The sequence below is a fragment of the Blennius ocellaris genome, assembly GCF_963422515.1.
Source record: "Blennius ocellaris genome assembly, chromosome: 1".
NCBI lineage: Eukaryota > Metazoa > Chordata > Actinopteri > Blenniiformes > Blenniidae > Blennius > Blennius ocellaris.
In genome coordinates this window covers 8,823,418-8,851,196 of record NC_137650.1, presented here as the reverse complement: position 1 = coordinate 8,851,196, position 27,779 = coordinate 8,823,418, and the positions used below count along the sequence as shown (strand labels likewise).

At 40.8% G+C, this 27,779-nt stretch overlaps 1 protein-coding gene across 9 annotated transcripts in view; it reads right to left on the bottom strand.

Moving 5' to 3' along the window:
- celf6 (CUGBP Elav-like family member 6) overlaps positions 1 to 14,196 on the bottom strand; it is a gene marked incomplete at both ends in the record, with an annotated part of 154,621 nt that extends 140,425 nt beyond the window's left edge. For 5 of the 9 annotated variants that reach the window (XM_080500725.1, XM_080500718.1, XM_080500724.1 and 2 more), the window contains 2 exons: positions 2,040 to 2,122; positions 13,947 to 14,196. In XM_080500725.1, coding sequence (XP_080356851.1) covers positions 2,040 to 2,122; positions 13,947 to 14,196 — 333 coding nt within the window. The remainder of the gene's footprint in view (positions 1 to 2,039; positions 2,123 to 13,946) is intronic. The other 4 variants (XM_080500720.1, XM_080500722.1, XM_080500723.1 and 1 more) reach the window with 1 other exon arrangement.
- Between the last annotated feature and the right edge of the window lie 13,583 nt (positions 14,197 to 27,779).

Sequence of the window (27,779 nt, the reverse complement as noted above, 5' to 3'; positions counted from 1 at the left end):
ATAAAGTAGGGAAAGGCATGAGCATAATTCATTAGGCTCATGATTGTTAAAGCTCCTTCAAAGCTAAGTCGTACAACATGACAGAGCCAAAAAAAACAAACACATATTTTAGGCAATGCCTGTATTATTTTTGCTTCATCTATCCTCATGAGGAATAAGTGACGTTATCTTTTTTTTTTTTTATGCCACATGTCTTGTTGGAACAACATTTGCATTTGGTTGCCTGACAATCACACAGCCACAACCGGACTGTTTGGAGGAGCCTCTGAAATGGCAGCATTATACGACTGAGCATCTCAAACCATCAGGCCATGACAATGACAATGGAGCTTGTCCAGAAGTGTCACCTCTCTAAGTCTTTGTCTCACTGACACTCCTTGTTTTCTCTCCCACTCTCTCCATCTAACACACACACACACACACACACACACACACACACGCACACGCACACACGGACGGACACATGCACGTGCCCACAGAGCGAAAGACAGAACATCTTTATTAGTCCTCTGTATGCAGGCTGTGCTCACTCTGAGATTGCAGGACTGACCCCTCGCTGTGAGCAGTACAGGGGAAATGTTTACTCAAACCCCACAGAACATGCCATTAACCTCTTTCCAGATAGAAGACAAACAAGAATGTCTCTCCATGAGGGCAATAAAGACAGGAACACCTATCCAGGACCATCATGGCTATCATCTCATTATGAAGCTGCAGGAGGCCGCGAGGAGCCACAGAGCCCTGTCTCCCAGGGACATTACCGCCACAGTGTGCTGATGTACCCAACATTCAGCGAAGTATCCATGATATGCAGTGAAGTGCAAACAACTGATTAACCCAACAGGGAGAAACAATATAGAGTTCCCACCAATGCATCCATCACCTCTGCCCTCCTTTACCAACTATTCCATATGCCGACTTCCTCCTCGCTCACTCCTCGTCTCCTCTCCTTCTGTCTCCCTGTATTTCTTTCTCTCCCTAGGAGATTTGGATGGATATCCTGAGTCTCTGATTAAAGCTCCAACCTGGGAGGTTGTCTGGGGGGTAAAAAAGAAAAGGAGGGGCAGTGGGGTTGGTGGCGTGTGTGTGTGTGTGTGTGGGAGGGGGGGGTAGTGAGCGGCTCGGGCACTGGAAACAGCTTCTCCGTTCTTAGGGACCTGTGGGCGTAATTCAATCACACCTCGATAATTCCCCTGATGTGACAGTCGAATTCCCCTCACACTCATCGAGCACAGACAGACACCACACTCTCACGCTCATCCCAGATTGAGGGTCTCCTCCTGGGTGGGCTTAAGAGCCTACTACTGGGTATGTTTTACCTGTGTTGTTTGAAGAGGCCATTATTTTAATTGAAAAAGTTACACACTCGCCAAAGGCAAACTACGGAAGATCGCAAGGAGAAAAAAAAAAGAAAGAAAAAAGAAAAAAAAAAAGCAACAAAAAAAAAAAAGCAAGGAAAAGAATTAAAACAAAAACACCAGATGGTGATATACATGGTAAAAATGATTGTTTATACTTACTGTTTGATTATATGTGATAATGAGAGTGGGATTCCTCAAGGCAATTAGTGTCTGCGGCAGCCATATTGTGAGAGGACAGGGGAAGGACGGCACGGGCTGTTATGAAGCAGCGCTTATCAAATATCTCTGGCGGGGTGATTAGTGTAATAAGACACTGCAAGGTGAGATAGGCCACTCACACTCTTTTAGTATGTCTGCACGTGTGTGTGTGTGTGTGCGTGTGTGTGTGTGCGTGTATGTGTGTGTTTGGAGGTGAGAAAGTGTGTGCGGTGGAATGAGCAGGAACCAGGCGGAGGGGGCGTCTGAGAGAGTATGAGTGTCTCTCTCCATCTGTTTTCATATCTGTGGCTGTCGGTATTCCTGAATGTGCATCTTGATGTATACGGTGTCCCCATGAGCCTCCTGTGTGTCGGCGTCTACAGTATGTGATGTAATTCCTATGTTAATGCAGGTTCCCATGCCAGTCTGGCTGCCCCGAGGGCTTTAGCCTATGACAGAGGGCAAATTGGGGGCACTTACCCCTGGCAGAGTCTTCTGTTCATGGAGGGCGCTCTGGGCCTTCAGTGCTGACTCTCTGGCACAGTATGTTAGAAAGGCACATCCTACAGTGTCAGGGATACAGGAGAAAGATGGATTCATTGTACATCATCAATACAAACAGGGAGGGAAGAAATACAGGAATGACATGCAGTAATAGAAAATGGTCCAATTCACCAGAAAATTCAACATTCAATAGACTGTATAATCCATCCATCCATCTTTTATACAGCTTTATCCAGTTCAGGGTTGCAGAGACTGTGAGTAAAGGCAAGGTCCACCCTGAATAAGTCTCCAGTTTATCACAGGCAATATACATTTAATTTCTAAAGTACATTTCGCAAATGGAGAAGATGAATTGTAACCTTACTGCCTTCTCACGTTGAATTAGATAGGAAGCTCAAGTGGTTTTCACATATGTTAAGTATTTACTGTAGAAACAAAAATGAAGTTATGAAATAAATTACAGCTTATTGAGTTTCAGACACAAAAGGAGCCGAGTGTTTATGTGGAATATCAGAGAATTGTGGAGAAAAAAAAACCCAAAACATACAGACATGTTCTGATATCGTAATGAAATAAATCCCCAATAATCAAATCAATTTATCTTCTCGGTCAGAGGTATTAACGTGTAGGAAGGGCCTCCCCCTGAGGTGACAAAAGTTTTGGGGGCCAACGGCAGCCTTTCTTAACAGGATGAATTTTTGATTCAGTGAATCCCTTGTTTTGATACCCTGGGACTAAATAAAGTTGGATTTATTGAAGTTGTAATGGAGACAAATTAAAATCATAAAATAAGTAAAGTTGTCGCTGTACCAAATGTGTGACACCTGTATTAGTTCTCGACTACATAAAAATACTTACCGGATATTTCAGGTCTATTCACATGTTTTTAAGCTGAAACATCTCGGATGACAAGAGTAATGCTTAGAATTGTCTATTAATCTAATTGGCGAGTAATGATAACAACTCAACGTGAAAACCTTTGGAATTCTTTCAACCTAACACTACTACTCAGTGTGTAGTTTTGGGGGGATTTGAGTGATATAATGAGCTTCAATCACTCATCCCACATTTTAAAAACCTGCATTGTTTTAAAAATCAACTTTTCCAGACACAGTTAATTGTATTAAGTGTTCCCAGTGAGCATCAATGCTTTAATTGCTTTCACTTCCTTTTTTTACTTTAAGTGACCTGTGAAAATGAGCTCCAGCAGCTAAAAACCCCAACTCCTTTTTTAAAGGCTCCTCAACTGACGCATGGGATCACACAAGTATAAAGTTGTATTTATGTCGTTATGATAATGTGGGGATTTCAACATTTACTACTCATCAGGTTTATATGTTGTACAGAGGATTATAAAAAGAACCGTCTCTTTATGTAAACCCATTTAGACAGCACAGAGTGATCGAAGGCTCATTACAAAGTAGAACTTGTTGATCAAAACACGGGTCTGAATTTAATTTAGTGGCTGTGCTATTAAACTTCCAACAAGTGTTGATAATGGATGAGAGCCTAACAGCTTTGTTTGTCTTTTTTTTTTCTTTTCTTTTTTTTACAAGCATCTCAAAGGCTTACTTCTTTTTCTTTTTTCAACTACACTTTCACCTTCCAAGCGCGTGCATGGATCGAACGTAATGCCATTCTACACATGGCCAAGATATTACACTTACAGGAGTTTTACAAGCAAGTGCCAAAACATGCATTATATTAAAATGGAATTCATATATCCATACAATTGGAAAGTGGCTCTCTAAAGTTAATAGCTCTATAGCCTTAGAGAAAATCACATGCTGCCTGAGATTAAAATTGCACTTTTTTTTATATGACAACCCTTTCAGATTAGATTTAGTGAACTCATGCATATCTTAACTGTTCATAAGACTAAAGTGTTTGCCATATTGTTTTTTTCTTTTATGTTGCTGTCATCTAATTCTGTCCCTTTTTTTCCTCATTTCATTTGAGGTAGTAAAAGTAACAGAGCGGCACAATCTTTCACATACAGGTGTAAAAACTACAGTGTTTATTCAGGTTAAACCCAAGTAGAGAGGTGAAAAAAAGGCTTAGTCACCGTGGAGTGTTTGTTTATCTTTTAGTTTGTAAGAGAGAGTATGTGCCAAGCTTCTTAGGAACGATCATTTTCACCGTTAGTGAAACACAGCAGTTTGCATTTACAGTACTTCAGCTGCGAAGCAATTAAAAGCCCCTCGTGATGAGTTGAAACTGTACCCTCATACATCCCCAGAGACTCTTCTTTATGTTGGAAATTTCAGGAAAATGTAAATTAATTGTCAATAGTTCCCCGAACTGAAATGTGACAGCTTTCACTAAAGGCCGGGTGAGTTGTTGCTCTGTTACGCACTTGGCAGAGCCGACAGTGGGTGACCCCGTTCAGAGGAGGTTTTGCACTGTGCAGCATAATTTCCCATTACTACATGTCACACCTACTGCCAAGGATTCCCATGGGAGACAACACACGCACACACACACACACACACACACACACAGACAGATGATACGCAGCATGCCTAGCACCCATCATCCTCCCCAAAAGCCAGCGACGCACTCTGGCGCCTGGCCAAGAGAGCTCCCTTTCACGACAACCTTCACCCACCTCCACAACTAGGCGGTTACTCAAGAGGAAAAATCACCTAAACGACACTGATGAAACGGCACGCCACACAGCAAAGGAGAAAAGTTTGGGAGCCTGGGGATACACTCTTCATCCTATGTGACGTGACAAAACTGTGGAACATGAGCCGAAGCCTCCCGCGGGGCTCGTCCCCGACAAAGAGGGTGACACACTTCTGCCATCACCCTTAGATGTTTTTGGATGTTTTCCACTGAGCCCATATACCCGACTTTATTGTTCATCTTGACTTTATTTGATCACGATTCACTGATTCCCATCACAAACTGCATGCGAATGTAGTGCTGAAAGTTGATCTTAGATAAAATGAGGTTGGATGTCCAGGTAGTCTTCTTCACTTTTTTTCCGTAAATCTCTTTCTTGTAACTATTGTTTCTCGTCCTAAGATATATTTCTTACACTTGAAAGATCATGGCAATAATGTGTGACGTAATACTCTGAGTTATGCTATTTAAGGCTTCGTGAGTAATTTGTGCTTCATATGGGAGACCACTGGGTTGCACGCCTGATATATACACATATTTCCACTAAACTTGTTTATCAACAAGTTGGTGTCTCTTCTTTGAAAATGTTGAATTCATGAGGACGTGCTGAACCCAGAGTTTGTGACAAATGAAGGGGTGTATCTTCCTTACCAAGGTTTAGTATGTCCAATGACTGCAGGTCTTTATAGAGTCACAAATCTGACTTTCCACAGTAAATCTTTTCCTTCAGACATCCTCTAATCTTTATGGATTCCAACCTCTGCGACAATCATGAAAATTCATCATTAAGCTAACAATAACTACTTGTGCAGAATATATAACTGAATGGGTGATCGACAGTATTGATGTGTGAATATCGACGTTTGTTTTCTTTTTCTTAGATTTTAAAGTACATTGGCATACTTGACACTGTGTCATGAGCCCCAAAATATGGCGTCACATCAACAACATGTGAGTCTGTAAAATACTGATCATTTCAGATTTTCAATTTTTAGATGAAGTGTTTTCAGTAGCCATGAAGGAAAAATAGATATTTACAGTAAAACAACATGTGAACCAGATTAACCCACCTATTCCAGCAAATCCTACTGCAGTGAACAGTATACCTGACTTGAACCAGCCTGGCTAGACTGTGAACCAAAAACCACCAAGGAGTGACATGAGTATCAACAAAGCACTCCGAGAGCGCTCCACTTCCTGCATTTTGGAACCATACATCATAATTATATACATATCACTATATCATATTACCAATAAAATAACTGTAAAGGTTTGACTTTTAATAGCTCTTTGGTTCATTTATTTATTTTACTCAAATAAAATGTGCTATATAGAATGTTTAATTGTTTTTTTTTGTGCTTCTTCTTTTACTTGAGTCAATGATTTGTACTACGCACCCTCCACAGTTTCCAGAAGCATGCCCACAGCAAGCCAAACAGCATCTGAAGCAAAGTGCTGCAATTTTTTTTTTTTTTGCTCGGCTTCAAATCTGCACAGTAGCTTCAAGAAAAATAGCATTTGATACTATTAGTTCAAATGACTTGTTAAAGTGGACCTCTTGTGCGGCGTAGCGCTTTATATCCGGGGAGCCGTGCAGCTGCTGCCTCCACTCCCTCACGGCGCTGGAATTTCTGCAGGCCTTCAGGAAAGCTTCGTATCCAGCAGCGCCGGCTCAGGGGACGCGTGAAGCCCGAAGGAGTCCGCGACTGAGGGAGCCAGTTGCGAAACAGATGAGCATTCCGCTCGCAGAACATGAGGAGGGACTCGGCGATACTCTCTGTAACAAGAACGCGGCAGCTGGCAGCAGGTTAGAGCTGTCAGTTTAAAATTTTAAGTTGACTAATTGGCATGGGATTACATTCATACCGGCAAATTCTGGAATATCGTCGCCCCTGTGGTGTAATATCCAATCATGCGAGCAGACTTTTACAAAAACATAACATTTTCACTGGTCTTACCTCCTGGAGAACAAAATGCAGGTTCAAACAACTGTGTAGAGTTTCGGCACAAAACTACAACTAATTTAGGCAACAAGGGAACAGATAATGTGCTGTGATATATTATGATGCATAACTCAAGAAAGACATCCATTTTTACGTTATTTACCGTCTTTTATTGCTGTGCATATGTTTGTCTGGAGGAAGACTAAGCTTCATAAAGCATTGATGCTTAAGACATGGAAAGGGGACCCCTTGAAATCCCCATTCTTTTACTAAATATATGCATAAAAATGCAACAGGAATTGTTTTTTTTTAAAGGTTTCCATCTGAGTGAAGAGGTCACTTGTATCAATACAACAGGCTTTAATTACTTTGCTGTTTAACTCATTTCAAGAAGGTCCATTTTGCAGCTTTCACTGACAGTATTTGAAGATATTGTTCTGTGTTCATTTCTAAACTGATGCAGTGCCTCAGGGTTTAAACTGCCCTATGTGAAGTTTGAATCAACCAGCTGCTGACCAGAAGTGGGGATAAAAGTTGCTTGGTTAAAAAAAAAAAAGAATTGAAGGAGGAGAGCATGGGCAAGGATCAGAAATTAAGGGTAAGCTTTGGTGGAGGTTCAGCAAAAGGACTTGAGGCATCCTGTGATGAGCAGGGTAAGTGGGGTGAAAATAATACTTTGGTAATCAAACACAATTTACCACACTATAATTTCAGCGAGGGACAAAAGTTCAACCAATTGTGTTCAAGGCAAATGAAAAAGTAAACCCTGCAAACTGCTTCAAAGAGAAAGCAGGAAATGAGAAATTAGTGTTTGCATTTGCAAGACACGTTTTGGGTAATTACTTAAAGAACCCCCCCCCCGTAATGCTTTCTCCAACAATTTGTTTTAAAATGGAAATTAGTATGGGCTCACAATTGCATGCATCCAGGCATTAACAGTAAATTGTTCTTTTTTTTTTTTTAAGGCATCAGGTACCTGTAATTGAAATAACTCCAGAACAAATTTGTATAAAATTTCAATTCATTAGCAGTGAATTCATGAATCATGAGCAATTTGCTATCCTTCAGTCTCCTCACATGTCTGATGCAAGAATGTTTATTAAACTGAGAGAGAATGCAAATTAATTTATAAATAAAAAGATATATTTTTTGTTTTTCGATGTTGTCAAACAACCAGACGCCGCGTGGGACCGTGCCGACCTTTTCACCAGGGATAAGGCAAAACAGGGTATTAGAATTGATCCGCGCGCTTCCTCGCTATTACCTGCATCTTTCCATCTTTCAATTGTTCCACCCATCTGCATTCGGTGCGGTCTGTTCAGAGCCGTGAGCTGTCTGGTTCACACGCAGCCCCCTTTCTAATGATCAAAGAGGTCATCTGTAGACTTAAGCTACACCTGTCACTCAGTTTACTCAAACTGTCAATCACTGTCCAACACATCTTTTTGCAAACACTCCTGCAGGAGAGAAATCCCAACGCAAGTCTGGCTCAGTGAGTCACAGGCCATCATTGAAAGTACTGACTTTCACACAATAAAAAAAAAAGAAAAACTCCAAACAAACGCAAAACAAATGGAAAAGAAGCTTTTGAATGTTTGTTGTTACGTCCTTTGAAATTACATATTATCACCCCACTGTGGTCCATTTTTGACATTTCAGTGCCTGAAAGGGTTTCTGTGTCCATTTGGCAAGCTATTTATAGCCGATTACACTGCATGGACCTACCGAGGAGAGGAGAATGGATGAGGATATTTAACAACTCTTTGTATGTCTTCTTCCTGGCTGTGTGGTGCAGCTCCGAGTCCCTCCTCTCAGCATTAGAGACGGATTGATAGATAACGCTACTCAAGCAAAAGATTTGCCCCCCGCTAACATTCAGCATGTCTGAACAATGCATGCGTTCTGGCACTGACACTAAGTATTATGATAATGTAGTGCTCAGCGGAATGATGGATGTTAAACAGCACGACCTGGCTGCACGGCACGCTGACGAGCACCGTGCACCGCCAATAGTGTCTAGTCATCCCACGCACTGTATAGGGCTCCCTAACGGCGCAGGAACGATCAGGCCAACGTTAAAGGCAACAGCGTCAAAACAACTGCAACACAGGATTTTTTTTTAAAAAAGGAATGAAATGAAAGTAAGGTCCTTCAACAGAATACACAGCTGCACTCATCCAGTCAAGTGTACAGGAAATTATAAAATTCCCCAGACATGCAGAAATATCCCTGGAGATACCCCTAAAACCCCAGTGTAAGTATTCACGAAGCACAAGACATCTGTTCACATTGTTGCAGCACAATCCCCATGAATTAGTCATGAGCAAATATGACATATTTTGATCTGCCCTTAAATCTATAATTATAGTGCAGCTCTGTGCCACAGGACTCGGGCTGTGAAAAAAGGTAGTGCTGCAAATCATCCATTAGGTACGGTTTACTAACTGATGCCAGCAGCCATATACTGTACATCATCCATCTGAAACAAATCAAATCCTTCTCAACCACAAACTAAGCCCAAAGAGGGATTTCAAAGTAGAAGTCAAACCAAATTTATGGCACAGCACTAAATCTTTATGAACTTTATGTTTTTAGAGATCATGGAGGCGAGCTGATTATAGCCTCCTCCACTCCTCTACTGCTCTGCTATCAAAAAGGTTTGTGTTATGGAGAGAAAAAAAACCTCTGGATTGAATTTGTGATAATGTTACAACACTAGAAGCCTCCTGGGCCTTTGACATAATAGCTTGCCACTATCTCTTGGCATATTATGCATTTTTGTGAACCAAACAGCACGCAAACTACTTTCTGAACCACTATGCAATATGTATAACGCAGGGAAAAGATTATTGCAAAATCTTATATTGTGCGAAGACAGAAATGACTCGAGCTCTCTGATACTACACTTCTGGCAATAGTTACACAGCTACAACACTTGTCTGAGTAGATTAATGCCGCTCATTCAAGCAGAACAATATCAGGTTGAAATGAAACTATCCATTGGACTGCCGTTGAAGAGATGGAGATCATCTGAGAGATTTCTAATGGCTGGCAGTTAGTCTGACACAGTCATGTGATTCTTACATCTATCAGCAATCCCTCATCTGACATCCCCAAGAGGTTCTGATGCCAACCGGTAGAAATGATGAAAATCTATGGATAATTAGAATAGGATCTTCACTAACTGCAGTCCGATGGATAATTCAACTCCAGTCTGAAGCTTTAAAACTAATATAATAGACACACTGTGTCTACTCATTGACATGGACAAATATGATGTATTCTGAGTGGAAGTGGAACAAAGAGGAAATCATTTCACTGTTTGTACATATTGTTTGAGTTACTGAATTCTGAAAGCCAAACTGTATTCCCCCAACTTTGTCTCGTGCCAGGTGTTTTTTCTTTATTGAATGTCAGACTTCTTAATGTAATGGCACATTATGATATGATATAGGTGATGGACCTAAGCTACTCTTCACAATTAGATGCTTTTGACCAGGAATATCTGATACGTCTTTACTGTCTGCAACTACTTGTACTTATTGCTTTTTTGTTGATTGATGCATCCATTACAATATATATATATATATATATATATATATATATATATATATATATAGAGAGAGAGAGAGAGAGAGAGAGAGAGAGAGAGAGAGAGAGAGAGAGAGAGAGAGAGAGAGAGAGAGAGAGAGAGAGAGAGAGAGAGAGAGAGAGAGAGAGACAGATTGATACAACTTCACAATGCTGCTGTTAGGAAGTAGAGCATCACACCTTTCCTTTCCAAATTAAATGACATATTTCTAACTATATATTTTGGAATGTTCCATTTTTAAGTGTTGCTTTTCAGGGGGGTTTCTTCTCAGAACATTTTAAGTAAAAGATGGATCCTTGACCCTGAGATTTTTCCTGCACTTCAGCACCCTGAAGCTTGCATGAATCACAATTTGAAAATGGCTCATTCATAGCAAATGAGACAGGCCCAGAGCAATTCAAATCATTTGAGTTGCGTTTTTGACCACCCAGTGTGTAAACCTAATATTCATTCTCTTATTAGCCTGAATGTTAGTCTCTCCACTATAAATTTTGCCACTGCTAACCTTTTCTTTCTGTTGTCTCGTGCTAAATGCGGACATTATTGAGGATTCATGCTTTACACTTTTTTTGTTATTACAGTTGTAAAATAGACAAAAACACATGAGGAATGTCGTCGGAGTGAAGCAAACCAATAACAGTGCTATTCAGCAAAGCAAATCGGCCCACCGAAAGAGACTGGAGTGACCCTGAGCACATTGTGGCGCTGCAGAGTCAGGTGATAACCCCCCCAAGGATTCATTACTCTGCATGACCCATTTAACAAACAAGTGGTCATGTGAGCTCTCGTTAATATCAAAATGATTGTAGCAGCTTTAAACTATATATTTAAGTCCCAGAACCCTGAAGCAGTTAGGTGCCTTTGATAGCCGAGAAATCTTCATGCTGAATAAACTTGGTGGAACCCAGGGGAACATAATAATGTTGGCTGTTCAGCCATAATCCAAATGGGAATTGTAATAAGTTATGCCCTCTTTCTTAAAAATGCAAGTATTTCACAACTATGCAGCTAAAGTGACCAAATGTCTTGGACTGGAATGGATTTTATGTGCTATTATAAAGAGCATATATTGTACATGCATAAAAAAATGAAGTAATTTAAAGTTACTGTTAAATTCAGCTTTTAATGTCACCATTTATTTGGAGCGGTAAAACAGAAAGGACAACTTTGCAGCGACAAGACACAATTCAATTATTAGTTGCTCTAAACTATTTATTTAATTACAATAAATAGTAGCGTTTGTGAAAATACATTTAAAAGTGATATTTGATTATGTGCTAGTCAAAGTCAATGTGTTGACCTTAAAGAGTTGTTTATGACAAAATTCAATTTGAACGTTTGCGAGAACTTCCATAGTTGAGAAAGTAATTAAATTTTACCTTCAGAAGCACACACACCAAAAAAAACTTTTCTCTTTTTCATAATGCCCATTCAGCTAGTTGTTTAAACTCCCCTCATTGAGTGACAGAGCTGATTTTACACTATACCTACTCCTTCTTTGTTAATGACGCTAATCCCATTTTCTTACCCGTGTCCTGTCTCGCTTCAGTCCACAGATATCACACATCGACACAGCGGGAGACATGAAGAAGGTTTAGATGAGTGGCCAATAAGAAAAACTCATCCATATAATGCATTGACGAAATCTTATTAAAAGTGCACGCCTGTGCTCCCAAAGTGACTTTGAATGTCACACGGGGATGAAGTGGGCATAATGCATACATCAGAGTGGCCTTGGTGGAGGATGATTTGAACGGGCATACAGTCTGGCTTTGGAACAGGATTATCCTTCCCGAGGCAACCATCCTCCAGAGTGTTGACATTCAGGGATGTCGAGGACAGGCGTAAACAACACAAACATCGGAAATATTGTTTTAATCGATCATGGGGCTCCAAAGAGGAGCGCTGGAAGGTGGAGGAGCCGGGGGAGCACCAGCAGCCAGTGGCTGGAGGAACAGGTGGTGCATGGAGATCTTAAGGGCTGCACACGCACAAGAAAGCAACGCTCAACCCACATATATTTTTCCCACAAGAATGCTTGACTTGTGCTAATCAATAAGATCATGAACTGTAGCCGCTGACTTACATATCATGCATAATTTGCCTGCCTCTTGAATATTTTTTTAGTGTGAGTAAGCAGACTGAATGCAATGCCACTGGCGAGAGAGAATAATTTACAACCATTGATCAATCACAGCTAGTGTTGAGGTTTTTTAATACCTGATTTAGCTTTTAATAAACTGTAGACTCAGCAATCTTCTTATGTTAATTGATATTACTAATTTGAGAAAGTTACAAAAATGCTAAAACAAAATTGTTTTTATTATTTAAAGTATCTTAATGAGTTTAATTCTTCAGAAAAGTGAGATTTAAAAAAAAAAAGACAGAAATCAGTGTAGGTCAGGATTTTTTTTTTTTTTTTTTTAATGATTTACATTATAATTGAATTAAATCATTTTGAAATAAGGATTCACCAAGAGGCAATCCGTGCATATGGCCAAACCTGAACTTTAATTTTGGACTTGAACACGGTTTTTCGTTATTTTTCTTTCCTTTCCTTCTTCTTCTCTTTTCTTTTTCAGTTAAAACAGCCCCCAAGCTTGTCTGAAACACAAAGCCAACCCGCACAGCAGCTATTCAGTATTATCACCATCATTAGAACTGATCGATCCCTGATTATCTGCGCCTTGTCTGACTAATTACTAAGTGAGCGTGGATCGCGGTCCTTTTTGGACAATGAGGGGAGGCAGTGGTGTGTGTGTGTGTGTGTGTGTGTGTGTGTGTGTGTGTGTGTGTGTGTGTGTGTGTGTGTGTGTGTGTGTGTGTGTGTGTGTGTGTGTGTGTGTGTGTGTGTGTGTGTGTGTGTGTGTGTGTGTGAACGCAGGACGACGCATGCTGGATCTCAGCCTCTACTATTATCCTGCTTTGTACTTCCTGACTGAAACCCGCCCACGGAGCACCATTACAATACAGCTGCCGTGTAAATAGTGTTTTCCACAGCACAGTGACGTCCGAAAAGTAGGCAGCATTACGAGGCTGCTGAAAGGTCAAACACCGCATGCCAGCACCACCTTAATCACACATGCTGATTGCCAGATAATGATTTGGATTTTCAAAGAAAGCTTTTGTTCCTATCTGACAATATGGTGCAAACGGACTCACTGATGTGTGTGTGTGTGTGTGTGTGTGTGTGTGTGTGTGTGTGTGTGTGGGGGGGGGGGGGGGGGGGGTATAAATATAAGTTGTGAAGAAATGTGAAATAACGCATCCTGCACATGCCTCCCACCACCTCCCCACACATCATCCCCCCACCCCCCCGTCCCGCCCCCTCAAATGGTCTTAACTGGTGATGCTCAGCACATGATAGTCAATGTAAACACACAAAGGCGTTTTCAGAGTATTCACGTGGATCCGTTGGTAACAATTAACCCTGCGTGCGCGAGCCTTTCACTTCCACGTGTTCCCCTCCCGCCTCGCGCGCTCTCACGCAGCCATATGGAATCGTGCGTGTGTACGCGTGAAGGCTCCACGGGGCATCCACTCACTCTGTCCCAAACATCTGCACATTAACACACTTTTTTTCCTGAACTAAATTAGGACGATCTTTTTTAAAAATTCTTATTATTATTTTTAAATGTGTGTGTGTGCGTGGGGTTTTTTGTTTTTTTTTTTATAATTTTTTTTAATCGCACAAAGTGAGAGAAGACCAAAACAACCAACCTTTATGCATTCCCGTAAACCTGTCTTTCAGTACAGTGAGTTCGTATATCTTTCCGAATTCCTCAAACAGGGGTTTCAGGTCTTTTTCCTCCAGGTTTCTGGGAATCTGGCCGATGAAAAGCTTGATGGCGTCGTGGTCCTTCATTGGAATGGTGTTCTGGCCGATGGTAAGCCCGTTCATCCTGCCGGCGCTGTTCGTGGTGCTGAATCCATTCTCCTGCTGCACTCCGTTTGCAGTGACTGTAGCCATCTTTCCTCAATGGGCCGGCGGGCTGCGCTCTCTCTCTCTCTCTCTCTCTCTCTCTCTCTCTCTCTCTCTCTCTCTCTCTCTCCTGCTCCCTCTCTCTCTCTGTAGTCAACTGCACAGTGTACACTCCCCCCTCCTCCGTTATATCTTCCCTCTCTCCCCACCCCTCTTACTCATTCTCCCTCCCTGCTCCTCTATTCCTCTTCCTTTCCAGCCTAAGCCGCCTTGTTCGGAAACAACCTTATTTATTTGTTTTTTTGTTGTTTTATTAAATAATTTTTTTAAACACCCCCTCCTCCTCAACACCCCCCCCCCCCTCCAAACGCTGCCACTCCGTCCCGTGACGTCAGCTCGCACTCTTATAAACAGACCCCGCCCACCCCACCCACCCTCCAAAATGAGCTCGGCCCGGGCCAATGGGAGTGCAGGATGAGCTGAGGGCCCCACAGGGCAGAGTAAGAACGCAAACATTAGTGTAAGCGTGGAAAGCTGGGGACATTTAAATGATGCAAAGGCAGCATTTGTGCGATCTGCACTTTAATTTTTTTTTCCTCCAGTCTTTGTCAGGTCATTTAGTTTTATCCTGGCAACACGACAGAACAGCCCCCCTGCCACATGATGTTCTTTTCCAAATGATATTTGTTATTTGGGGAGAAAACTTTTAATTTCTGTATGTCAACACATTTGTTCCCCGCACATTCACACAAGAGGCTACTGTCCTCCTCGGTCTGCTGGAAACAGGTGTGCGCACGTTTTCTCTCCCCCGAGGTAAATAATTGCATTTATCGGGCATACTGGGCTTGAAAAAGTCCCCTTCAGATGTTTCGAAAGAAAACCAGCAGGACTTTAGGTCCTGAGGACCAGCCATGAAAGGCACTGCTGTGAAACAGTGTAGAAGTGATCTTTGCAGCAGTGGTTCTCAATCCTGGTCCTCAGGAGCCAGGTTCCTGCTGGTTTTCATTCTACCCATCTAACAGGGACTATTTTACACCTGGGATGCCAGGTGAATGCTATTTGCTATCTGGGAGGGGAGAAAACCAACAGAGTTGGGATACTGGAGGACTCAGGACCGCCGCTGCTGCTGTGGTGCTCTGCTGCTCAAATATGTCGTATGGAGAGGCTCGGTAAGTACCCTGTTTTTTTGTGTGTGTGAAAGATTCACCTTTACATTTGAAAAACACAATTAAAACTGTTTTGAATAAAGATAAATGTCTGCAAACCACAGAGAGGACTATATGAAATGGTCACGAGCATTCATCTTGTTGCATGAAAAATTGCATGGATTCACAGGAAGAACATGCAAATACTGCATGAACCCAAACCAGGGATACTCTCACTGTGAAACCACGACACCATCTGCTGTGCATATGAGTGAAAATTAAACGATTTGAAAGAAAAAGTGCACTTTATTCATCAGGGAGTCTTTATGTAGTTCAAGCTTTTTTTTCTTTTTTTTTTTTTTATCCATCATAGCGGCATAGAATTTCCATGCTTATGGGGACACTTTCATACATCAGGCGTCTGATATTTGAAACCTGCGCCGCTTTTGTTCAAAAGAACTATCAGAATGTAAACTGTAGCTTTTAGCCTTGTGCTGAGATCATGGGCGTGTTTGAGTAAATACAAAACACTGCAGAGTTCTGAGAGCCAACCCACAGCCACCTTTGGAGTATTGCACAGTTGAAAAGCAAAACATGCCTCTGCTTCTTCTCGACATGAAGATAATGCAAATAGATATCGAGCGAAAGACAAACAGAACAAAACAGTGGCTTTAAAACTATGTCAGCCCAAGCCTGTGGATTTAAAGCTGCCGTGTGTCACTGTCCGTGGTGCTGAACCAACGCTGCCATTCATAGAGCGTGAAATAGATTGTTGGAGCTACAATTTAACAGTACATGTTTGCACTACAAATTCTCTACGCTTTCTGTCTGTCGGCTGAGCACATTTTCCAAACCTTTTCGGTCCTTTCGCAGATGCGGGGAGTGATGCTTTCAACCCCACACTCTTCAGAATACTTATGATATTCATGCAAGTGAGCACGAGCGCCGGCACTGTTTTATAACTGAATTCTGTGCACAGAAAGGCCTAATTAATGCAGATGGGAATGCAACGTCAATACAAGGCCGATCCAGCTCGCACTGATGTGAGTAATTATCCCCGATATCATGGCATTTCTGTGGATCACATCATGTGTCATTAATCGATCGCGTGTGGCAAGTTTGTTATGAAAATCACTAATGAGAGCTGCTCACCTGTCGGTCGTATCTTCACATCTGCTCTGTTTATGTGTCTCTGAGTGAGACGGATCCTCTGACGCCCCGAGGAGTGTTGTTCTGTTTCCGAACCTGACCTTTGATCCTCGTGTGGAAATCGGCAAAAGGAGAATAAAACATGCCCTCTGGGATCAGTATAGGATCACAGAGGGGGGAAAAAAGTGAGAGAAAACCTGCTTGTGCATGTTGAAGTGCATTCACTAGACAATGCTTAACCTTTGTTAGGTCAGAATTAATTGGGTGGTAAAAAGCTGTAATGAAATAGTGATGATTAGTTTGTTCTGTTGCTTCTCCTAATTAGTACAATAAAGCAATCTCCTGATATTTAAATCCAATCTATCAATCTACATTTCTTTGTAAATATCTATCTATCTATCTATCTATCTATCTATCTATCTATCTATCTATCTATCTATCCATCCATCCATCCATCCATCCATCCATCCATCCATCCATCCATCCATCCATCCATCCATCCATCCATCCATCCATCCATCCATCCATCCATCCATCCATCCATCCATCCATCCGTAATGTGCGTCTGAAATTATTGTGTTAACACTGATTAAAAGTCTCGTGGAAAAAAATGCAGCAGCAGTAGTATTTCCCAGGAGGGGATAATTGAACTGACCGTTTTCTTTCTTCTCCTGTGGTACCGATGCAAATTTGACATTTGAACAGCTTTTTGCCATAAGTGACTTCGTGTTTATGTAACAGGCTTCTCTATCATAAATAGACAAGCGGGTGACCCTTCCTTTTACAAAAAAATCATATCAAAGTGCGATAAGACCAGGAATATGTAGGAGGCCACAATGGATCCAGTGAACGTTGTTTGGTGACGAGCCAGTCGAGGAGTCAGCTTTGATGGATTATGTGCTGTTTATTTTTGCAGGTTTTCCTGCGCTCCCCCCCCACCCCCCACCCCCCACCCTCATCATGCCTGTCAGAGTGAACGGTCTTTGGGGATCGTGGTATTCTGAGAGCCGTGCTAACATCTGGTGCTTCTTTCTCTTTGTTATGAATCTTTATTTATTTCCCATTTAATCACATCTTTGTAGACCATCTCAGAAAACCCATGCAGAGTACTTTTGCTCTGATTAGGGATCAAAAACACAATAGGTCTCCCTTGTCAATACCATGAGGGCCATTGTTTCCCAGAAAGACATAGCTAATTCAGCTTCAGTGCTCCTCGTTGGCTTTGTGATTTTTGTTCCCTTGGTTTTTTTTTTTTTGGGGGGGGGGGCAGTGGTTTATTTGTCATTTCTCCGCGGGATAGTTTTCCTACACAGCTGTAGAGACGTGGAAACTGCCTGGCGGGGGGAAATGCAGGTACTGCATGATCTTTTCAATTATGCCAGTGTGTAAGCATCCTTTTTGTTCGAACACAGGCAGGCGTATCAGAAAGGTTGACAGGGTTCTTCTTCATGTCTGTGCCAAGCTCAGCACCTGGATGGCTGCACAGGGCACCTCTGCCGATTGCGCCTCTTTCAGACAAAAAGGCAGCCAGAATAGTTCCAGCTGTGCTTGTGAAGCGGCGATGATCTTGCAAGAAAAGGACGAGACGAAAAGAAAATTCCCCCCCCCGAGACACATTTCACCCAAATTATTTCTACATTATTTCTGGATGAAAACAAAATTTTTCCCATTAGCACCGAGTGAGAATTCTTCCCTCAACAAGCTAACTAGAACTGAAGCGCGTGTGGGTGGCGAACATTGTAAATGTGTCAGCAAAATAATTTCCACACTAATGCAAAAAATATTTACCCCGAATATTTCACACAGTGCAACTGCTATTTTCCGGAGCCCAGTGAGTGCCATTGCTGTTTTTATTACCCAAATTATTCACACCACTGTCAAGGTGACTTGTTGGGATGTCACAAGTGCACTACTTGAAACAGCTACCAAAAATATAGTCTCTTGAAGGAGCCAAATCAGTGACATAAGTCATGCATTGTGCATAACAGCTTGGTGTCATGCACAATTCCTTTATACTGTGTGTTCATTATCCCATTAAACTGGATATATGGAGTGGGCCAGGTGGAACGTAGTCATGCATGAACATTTTTCACTGTCTGTTTTGTAGAGGGAGTCCAAAAGGAGAGCAACCATTGATATTCATGGCACAGCCAGTATGAGGTGTGACAGTATTTTTTTTTGTGAATCTCTGAGTGTATATGGTAATACCAGAGCAGCCTCAAACCTCAACTGTAGTCTCCGCCGGAGGGAGGGGGGGTGCACTGCTCCCCCACGCCCCCACCCCACCCGCGCAGGCTCTACCAGATAAAGAACCACTCACTCAGAAGCCATAATTTTCTTTTAAAACACAATTTCTTGCCAGTTCATTTGCTTCTGCGCTGTAGGGAAAATGCAGGAGTGATTGTTGGTCCGGCCCAAACAATGTTTTTGCTAAATTAAGTTTTGCTCATTTTTATTTCGAAAAGGTGAATTACATGTCTATTTTCCCTTTATATCCGGTGTTCCGTCTGTTCCGCTGTTGATGTACTGTTGAATGATAAGCAGGCATTTTTCGGCCGAATGTTTAAGTTTACTGGTAATAGAGGCAAGGAATAAATGAGAGAGAAAACAAATACTAAGAGGTCAGGGAGACCACGGTGAGTCATCTGCTTTCTGGCAACTAATGAATCCCACAATGTTCTGCGCTGGTCTCCCCTGAGTGCATTCACATGGGTTTTATACTTGCATAGCTTTTGCATGTAAATGCAATATTTTACTTTTTCTGGTATGCAGTCATTGTAAATCAGTATGTATGTATATATATAAAGTGTTTGAGCAGTGGATGTCCCTAAGCTGAACTGTTTAAGTGCCTGAATAGCTGTAGATCTGAAGACAATAACAGCATTTTAGGTAGCAATTTAAATAGATTAGTGGTAAATAAATAAGAATAATGGATTCAGATAGATCAATAAAACTCTAGAGAAAAGAAAAGGACATATGATGGTATTAATGTACTGCATGTCGCTCTCTTCCCGTTATGCCTACAGTCTGTCTGTGTGTTATCAAGAGCAGAAGTTCATATACATTTTTAAAGGATTGGTTTACAGATGAAAACCAGCTTATCTAATTCTGCCTTTTGAATAGAAATAAATCTGTCCATCCTTCTGTTTATTGCTGAAATAGTCATTAAACTCGATGGGTGTTGCTATAATGTGTCAGAGGTTCATTATATCATTGTAATGCATCCTTTTGATGTAAAATGTATCAAAGCTGTTTTCAAAGCCACTCCAAACCAACATTGTTTCATGGCCCTACTTTGATAAGTTGACCTACTTTTTTAATCTTGCAAATGTGAGGAAAGTTGAGCACAATACACTAATGCAAATAAGTGCTTGCATGCACAGAAAGATATTCATGCTTCAGTGCCAGAGAGACAGTTGCAGGACCATTACATCTCGTTAACTAACAGAAACATATCCTTTAGCAGAATGTGGAATAAAGCTTTAACGCAATATGAATGGTAAGTGAGGCTGACTGGAGAGAGGCGGTGATGAGGTCAAGGGATGATACAATTCTGTGTGAGATGAAACTGAGGACACCATCTCGGCTTAAAGGCTCCTGGCTCCCCCTGAGGTTCCTCTGCACAGTAGACCCCCCCCCAAAAAAAAGGATTGGGAGGAAAAAAAAACCAAAAGAAGACTTGGGGAAAATCAGAACGATCTGGCCATGTGTCCATAAACCTGTGTTAAAATTGTTCATGGGAAAACGTAGCTCATTACTGCTGGTAGAAACATAAACCTTGAGGAGAACCTGGAGCAGTGCGCTGCTTCAGTTGAACACAGATAGGGAAGACATGAACCAGGCTAACCTGGTTTACTCAAAGATAATTAAAACCTCGGCTGTCTCGTTCAAGAGCACAAGGTTTGTTATTCTTCAAGTCCTTTTCTGATTTATTTTGCTTGATCCCCATTAATGCTAACTTTGATCTCTTTGCCTTGTGGATTAAAGTCCCACACTTTGTATATGAAACATATTAGAGCACATCCGCTTTCCAAATAAAAACATTTTTTGTGTGATCTTTTAATTTATATTTCTTCATTTATTTATTCGTTTTGTCATTCGCTGCCACAGTAGAAATGGTAACAGAAATTAGAAATAACGTCTGCTGCTTTGAAAAGGAAAATGTTGTTTTAGGCCAAAACGGATGTCTTTAGCAGCCTTTGACTAGGTCAAGTTGCAATAACATTTTTATCATTATTTTAAGAATCATCCTTGAATTTAACTACTGTCCACTGTGGCATCATGGCTATAGTAACAACCATCAGCAAATTGGTATAAATGCACTTACTTAGTTTAGTTTATTTCGGATATGTTGGTACATAAAAAAACAAAGACAAACTAACACAAACAACAAACATAACAGAACAAAGCAAAGCAAAGCAAACAAGGCAAAACAAAGCAAAATAGTAGCATAACTAATAATTGAATATTAAACAAATAAATAATTAAACAAAAAAACAGAAAAATACCTACTGATTTATCCATTATATTGTCCCCAAATGCAGTTAGAACGAGGTCAGTTTTTATCTGCTAACATCATATAGATCACAGTTAAAAATAAGAACCAACCAATTGCTTTTGTTGTTCAGTATAGATCTTGGTAGTTAACATCGTGATACAAACGAATAAGCTACATGTTGTTTTTGTACAATTCAGGTTATTTAAGTCATTACAAGGCACTGGCGACAGTCAGCCTGCGCTGAAGGTCCACATTACAAATCCGGAATGCAAATTGAAATTAAATTTTAAAAGCTAAAGAATCTGAAAATGTAAATAGAGGTTTATGCCTTTTCAATTATTCCTCAGTTTCTAGTTTTGGACTCAGCTAATTGTCGTAGATTCCCTGTCTGTTATCATTTGGCATTTCATTATGGTAGTAATGTGTTATTTTCCATTTATGTATATGTGTGTTATGATTGAATTTATTATGGCGCCAGACTTCATGAATATATGCACGGATAGAAAATAGCCACTCATTCACTCAGAAACAAGAAAATAAATACAAGAAATCCGATCTAATCAATGGCCAGGCCAAAAACACACGACAAAGAAAAGAAACAAGGAATATTTACCAGTTGTACCTGTAACCATGCAGGCAATGACCTTTATGTGTCTAAATAGACACCTGGAGATTAAAAATGCCTTTTTTATAGACCAGGCAAAGACAACATAATGACTACAGACTATAAAAGTTATTGTTATTTCAACAGCTTGCAAAGTGAAGAGTTTTCAAAGCCGTAGTCATAAGCATCTTTAAAATAAACACCCCTCTGAGCTTGTCATTACCAACAATAACATCAGCACAATGTCATCAGCGTCTGAACACATCGGAGTGAAATTGCTGTTTCAATTTGCCGTAGCATGCTTTGACAGATGTTTTTGTATATATAAAATTAGAGCGGACTCAAGTGTTGTTGTCCTTGGATTTCAAACGTTATTTTTTTTTAAATACGTAACTCAGAAAAAGGCCATTGAAAGCATGGAAGCCATTAACATTATGGAAATCAGTATCGGTTATCGGTTCATTATCATCATGACACGATAAACAGAAACAACAACAAAAAAACTGTACCGTGAGGGAACGTGAATGAACATTGAGGTTAGTGAAAAGCCAATCAAGAGTTTCTCCTTATGCTTTAATGTTAAGAAGAAGAAAAAAAGAAACGTCATCACTGGCAGCAGCATTTTACAGACCTGAACCACATATAAATGTACAGGGATTTATCTTTGTGCCATTGGTGCACAGACATTGACAAGTGACAGAGAGTCACGGCGCATGCTGAGGAAAGAGTGGACACAAGGACAAGTGGGCTTCATGTGGAGCACAACTACAAAGAAACACCCGAAAAGAAAAGTCATCTGTGATTTGCAAAGTGAAGAAAAATTGTGATTACCATCAACAACCTCCCACTCAGATTGACTTTTAATTCTTATGCTGCTGTGACAAGAAGAGTTGTCAAAGTAAATTAATTTGTGTAGCAATTAGGATTGTGCAATAAAGAATCTGACATGTAAAAAAGGATATTTGTCGTTTAACTCAATTAACTGCATAATGTGTATAATGTGTCTGGTGCTCCGAATAACATTTCATCTCTATTGTGGAGAATTTGGAGGAAACGTTGACTTGTACTAAAACAAAAGTGACCTTTCAAAAACAATGTTTCCAATAGATACCAAGAGATTGCATCATATAATTCTAAATAGTTAAATATGACCATTTGTGGTGTGTTTGTTGACTAGCAAACTGATGTCGTCTGGAAATGTTCTGAAAGAAAAATCCTTTTAATCCTATAATTAGAACTAGAATTGAATAGTCCTGTTAACTTAAAGTTTAAATTACATCATGTACTTGATTGAGATGCTACAGAAAGCGTTGCATTATATAATTCTCTGAAATTTGACAGTAAACACTTCACTATCATAGGCTGCACGGCTGCAGCCTCCGTTGGTGTGTGAATATATGAGTGAATGGGTGAATGTGATGAACAATGCAAAGAGCTTTGGGACTACTCACCATTCACCATTCAAAATCAGGTTGAAATGAACAATTTTCTTAGTAATGGCAACAATGGAAAGAGGAAACAACTGGTAAAGTCAACTGAAAATATAAAAAAAAAAAATCTGAAGTGAAGAACTCTTGATCGAAGTCCTTCATTTCTCTTAATGGTTAATATCTATTGTCGTTTTTGAGCTCTGCGTTGTCCTTTTCAATCTCTTGTCACCGCGTCGCCCCTCGCAACTCATTTTGCATCTGTTTGTTGTTATTTTGTCTTGCTGCTTGGTCCCACTGTGATCATTGTCACTCTCTTTAGGGCCATTTTGTGTCTCTTTTTTGGTCATTCCATGTCTCCCTATTGTCATTTTGTGTATCTTTCTGGTTGTTTTGCATCTGCTTGTTGTCAACTTGCAGGTCTTTGTAGTTGTTCTGGATCTCTCTGTGGTCATCATGCATCTCTACATTTCTGCCAACAGCACCCTGTACCAGTACCTTTTAGTACATCTGTAACCCATTTCGCCACTGCATAACTTAATTTCCCGCGCTTGCAGGAAAAACAAGCGCGAGTTCACCCCGGAGTCAGACGAGGACACGGCGGGCCATCGCATTGTGCAGCTCGACAGAAAACACACAGTGGAGCTTACACAGCATTCATTTATTGTCAGGCTCGTTCCCGCGCCCTGCAACAGCTTGCACTCTGTTTCCATCAAACGCAATGTTCACGGCAGCCAGTCAAACCTTTACCTTCCCGTTTGGAAAGACAATTTGGTTTATTTTACATGCAAAAGAGTTGGTTTACTCCAAAAGGAGCTTTTCGTTCCTTGTATTTTTTGTAGCTTCAGGCTTTTTCGACAGCTTGAGGTAGGCTGGAGCCCCCTGGGCAGCAGCAGAACCACACATTGTTAATGGGTGTCTTTACGGCACGACAGATCTGTCATCATAGTCTATTTTTATTTCGGTGGAGGCCCGGCAGGTTCAGTGGTGTGGCATTTGAAGCTCATGCTACTGACTAACAAACAGCGCTGCTTCACAGAGCCTACACAACTAGTTCACAAGCTGTTCTGTCGCACATGTTGCCTTCCATCATGCTGCTTTGGAGAGACTGAAATAAAGCAATGTGCTCCCTGCTAAATCTATTTTTCATTAGCTTTTAGCGCTGTGTTGTGCAAGCTGTTTGATTTCGGCAGCGCTGCCTTTAGAGCTTTGGCTCGGCACATCAAAACTCCTACATCTCCTCACAACTCTTAAAACCTTTGGAGGTTCCTTTCTTGTATTTCAGTCCGCAAATAGGAAAACCCAGGCGAACACATACGCCAGTGTGGCAAGAGGCAATTTGATAAATGGCGTGCATGCTTTAGTTTACAGCTTCAATGAGGAGAGAAGATCGCGTGCTTTGTGTTTCGTAAACAGCAATTGAATTTTAATAATAAGAAGCAGAAATGGAAGATAAAGAATGAAAATAACGTATAGGCTCATAATGTTTTGTTTATTTTTTTTTTTTTACCTTTTCTGTACCTGTAAATGTCCTTGCTCCTTTGCTTGTGCTGAATCTCTGTCAATGTCCCCACTGGGGTCCATATATTGAAGGCACAGTGTGCAACCCAGTGTCTGTGTGTACTTGCATACATGTGTGTGTCTCTATATGATTCAGAGGCCGACTGAGTATGTGGCAGAATAGAAGCCCTCCTCTCTTAAGATGTCTAAGGACCTCAGGGGCTCAATATAATATTGTTGTTTTCTACTTATTTTCTAAGAATGTTTCATTCCCAGTAGTGTGTTTCCCTCCAATATAATGCTGTTTATTGTGCTGGAAGGACAGGATATGTTTGTTTTGCAGTCTAAAGGATGTATTTTGTGTCTCCAAGCACTCAAGGTTGCATGCTGAATACTGCATAACTACAGTGTCACAGAGTACAAATAAAGGCCCAAGTGTGAGATGTTTCAGTTTGTCAACTTTTTACTACTTATGAAACATTCTCATAACATTTCTTCTTGTAACTTCAATGAAGACTGTGCTGCAGACGTGTGGCGGTTTATTGGAAACAGCTCCATTTGCTGCCCATGTGTATTTCCAAATTCCTGTTTGTTTGTTTTTTATAGTTCTCATATTCAGGCACCGTGCTGGAGCGGCACATTAGGGATGAATTGTTCCATTGAGTTTTACATAAACTAATCGGTTAATGGTTACCTTAGGCTAAAATAACATTATGAGTCACATTTATTTACAATTACGCTCCTTGAGCAGTGAACGTTTTGCATTTGGTTATCTGTAAAATGCAAGTAAACAGTTTTCACATATATTCAGGGTGTGATTTGCCTGGAGGGAAGCGGGGAGGTCTACCAACGCTCAGGTCAACACGTCCCCTATTCAACTGAATTATTTTTATTGGGGGGGGGGTGGCGCTAATAAAATCTGTGTCTGCGTAAGAGTGATTAAAAGTACTACACCAGCGGACCGAACAAAACACATCAAATAATTGAATTTTAAAATCCCAGTGAGAGGTGAAAGTCAGGCTCTCAACTCTGTGATCACATTCAGTTTGTCTCATCTTCCGTTGAGTCGCAGTTTTTGGTTGAATTCCTAAGAAGATTCACAAGACATGATATTGTGGTGTGATATTGGGGTTCATAGGAGATAAAAGAACTCAAAGGAGGCATGCGAGTTCGAGGATTCCTCTTTAAAAGTGGAAGTCAGATGGTTAAATTGTCAAACTAATTTATAATGACATTTTGTCTTTATTACATTCAGTCCTAAAAAAAGATGTTTTGATGCTTCCAGAGGTGTTTTATTCCCATTAGCAGTCTTCATTTTGTCTTCCTTTAGCAAGCTGGCATAAACCTTGTGATGGACTGATGGCCTGTCCAGGGCGTACCTGCCTTCGCCTATAGCCAATGTGGATCCTCTCCTGTGTCTTAAATGTGACCCTAGGAAGGAAACAGCAGTATAGACAATGGTTGCCAAACTAAAACAAATAAAAACAGTTTGAAACCATCAAATATTATCCAATAAAATAACAATAAACATAGAACAGATTTTATTTTAATTTAATGAAAAACATAACAAAATATTCTTAATGCCCTCACTTACTGCCTTTATGAAAGATAAGGAGGTTCGACACCTTGTAAGGATGAGTTAAAGAGGTTGTTATGATATTACAATTTTGTACGGTTTGGCAGTGGCTGGCAGATATTATCAATAAATCATCATATTAGGAGTGAACATGTCAGCTCCAAATTTTGTCCTCAGGTGTTGCACAATGTAAAAAAAAAACAAACCACTGTGATAATGTAAACTTCAGAGTGCACAATGAAAACCCAAAAGATGCAGAAAGGCAAAGATCAAGGTTCGAGATTTACAGAAGATGTATAAACAGCATGTTTCGGGTATGATTTCTCTAACGTTCTGAAGAAGAAAAACTGCTGTTGCTGCATGCCAGCTCATGCAGGAGGAGAATATGGAGTGGCTGCATGACACATTCTTTACTGACATTTTTGGTTATCTAGTCTCGTACTCACATAGTGACTTAAAAGGCATCAGGTAAAAAAAAAAACGTCAAACGGCGAGCTGGATTGCATCCATTGTTCTCCTCTGATGGATCATTTGCAACCACCCAGAGATAAATCAGCATGCTATTTTTGGGGTCTGACAGCCTCTACCTGTATCCAGCAGGCTGCGAGCCCCCACCCAGACAGTGGCTGGCCTAATGTCTGGTCGCACTGGCTTCCTTGAAGCGCTCCTGCAAGTTAATAAATTCTAGGCCATCTGTTTCCATACAGCCCCTTTCCATTACCAGGTCCCCCCCACCCCCACCCCCCCACCCCACCCCACACACACCCACCACCCCCAAATCCCCACCCCCTTTTTTTGGAGTTCTATCTAATTAACTTTCGTCTCTCTGCCTCTCTTTGTGCCCACATTAAAATTGGGCAAAGAGTGGGAGGCAGAGAGGAAGAGGAGGAGAGAAAGGACAGGGTGAGTGTAAAAGGGAAGAGGTAAATTTGTTTCACCTGATGTTTTGAGGCAAAGTAAAACAGTGTGCTAACCTAGTTAGCCGCACTGCTTTTTTGCGATTTAGCAGTGATGTTATTAATAACCATGTGAGTCTGAAGGCTACTTAACCATGCAATAAAGAGATGGGGCATTGAGTGCCACTGTTCTGCCTCCGCTTCGGAGAGGAACACTAATTGCTAGTCGGGGAATCTAATGAAAACCCTCCAAACAAATAACAAAGCAGACAGTGAAGAGTGTATGAAGTAGAACAAAGGGAGGAGAGCAATGCAAGGCAGAGAATATATGAAATAATTATAATAATAAACAGCGTTGGTATAGCTATTAAAGGCAGTTAATGCTTCACAGATAGTGAAGCAGCGATAATTCAAAGTCACAAAGAGAGACAGTAAAGATGCCAGCCATGAACTGGGAAAGGTGTTTGGAATCAATAACACGTGTATCTATAGTAAGAATATGGGAGGTTAAAAACAAATAATAAAGAGGACTTCTGTGAAACATGTTTAGGAAGGAGATTTGAAAGCTGACCCAAAGGGACATGAAATTGTCTCATTTCATCATCGGATGCCTTTTTATCAAATAAATATGAGCACCATGTACAACTCCCACAGATTCTGTGTCCTTTCTATGGATGAATGCTGTTGTTCCGAGCAGAAATGATTGTTGGGGAGAAAAAGAAATAAGCTTCCTGACACTGAAAAGACGAGTGATGCCCACAGCATATAACGCTTTTAACTACTTTTTGCTCTCACAATCAAACTGAAAGCATCAACTATCAGAGCGATTACGGTGC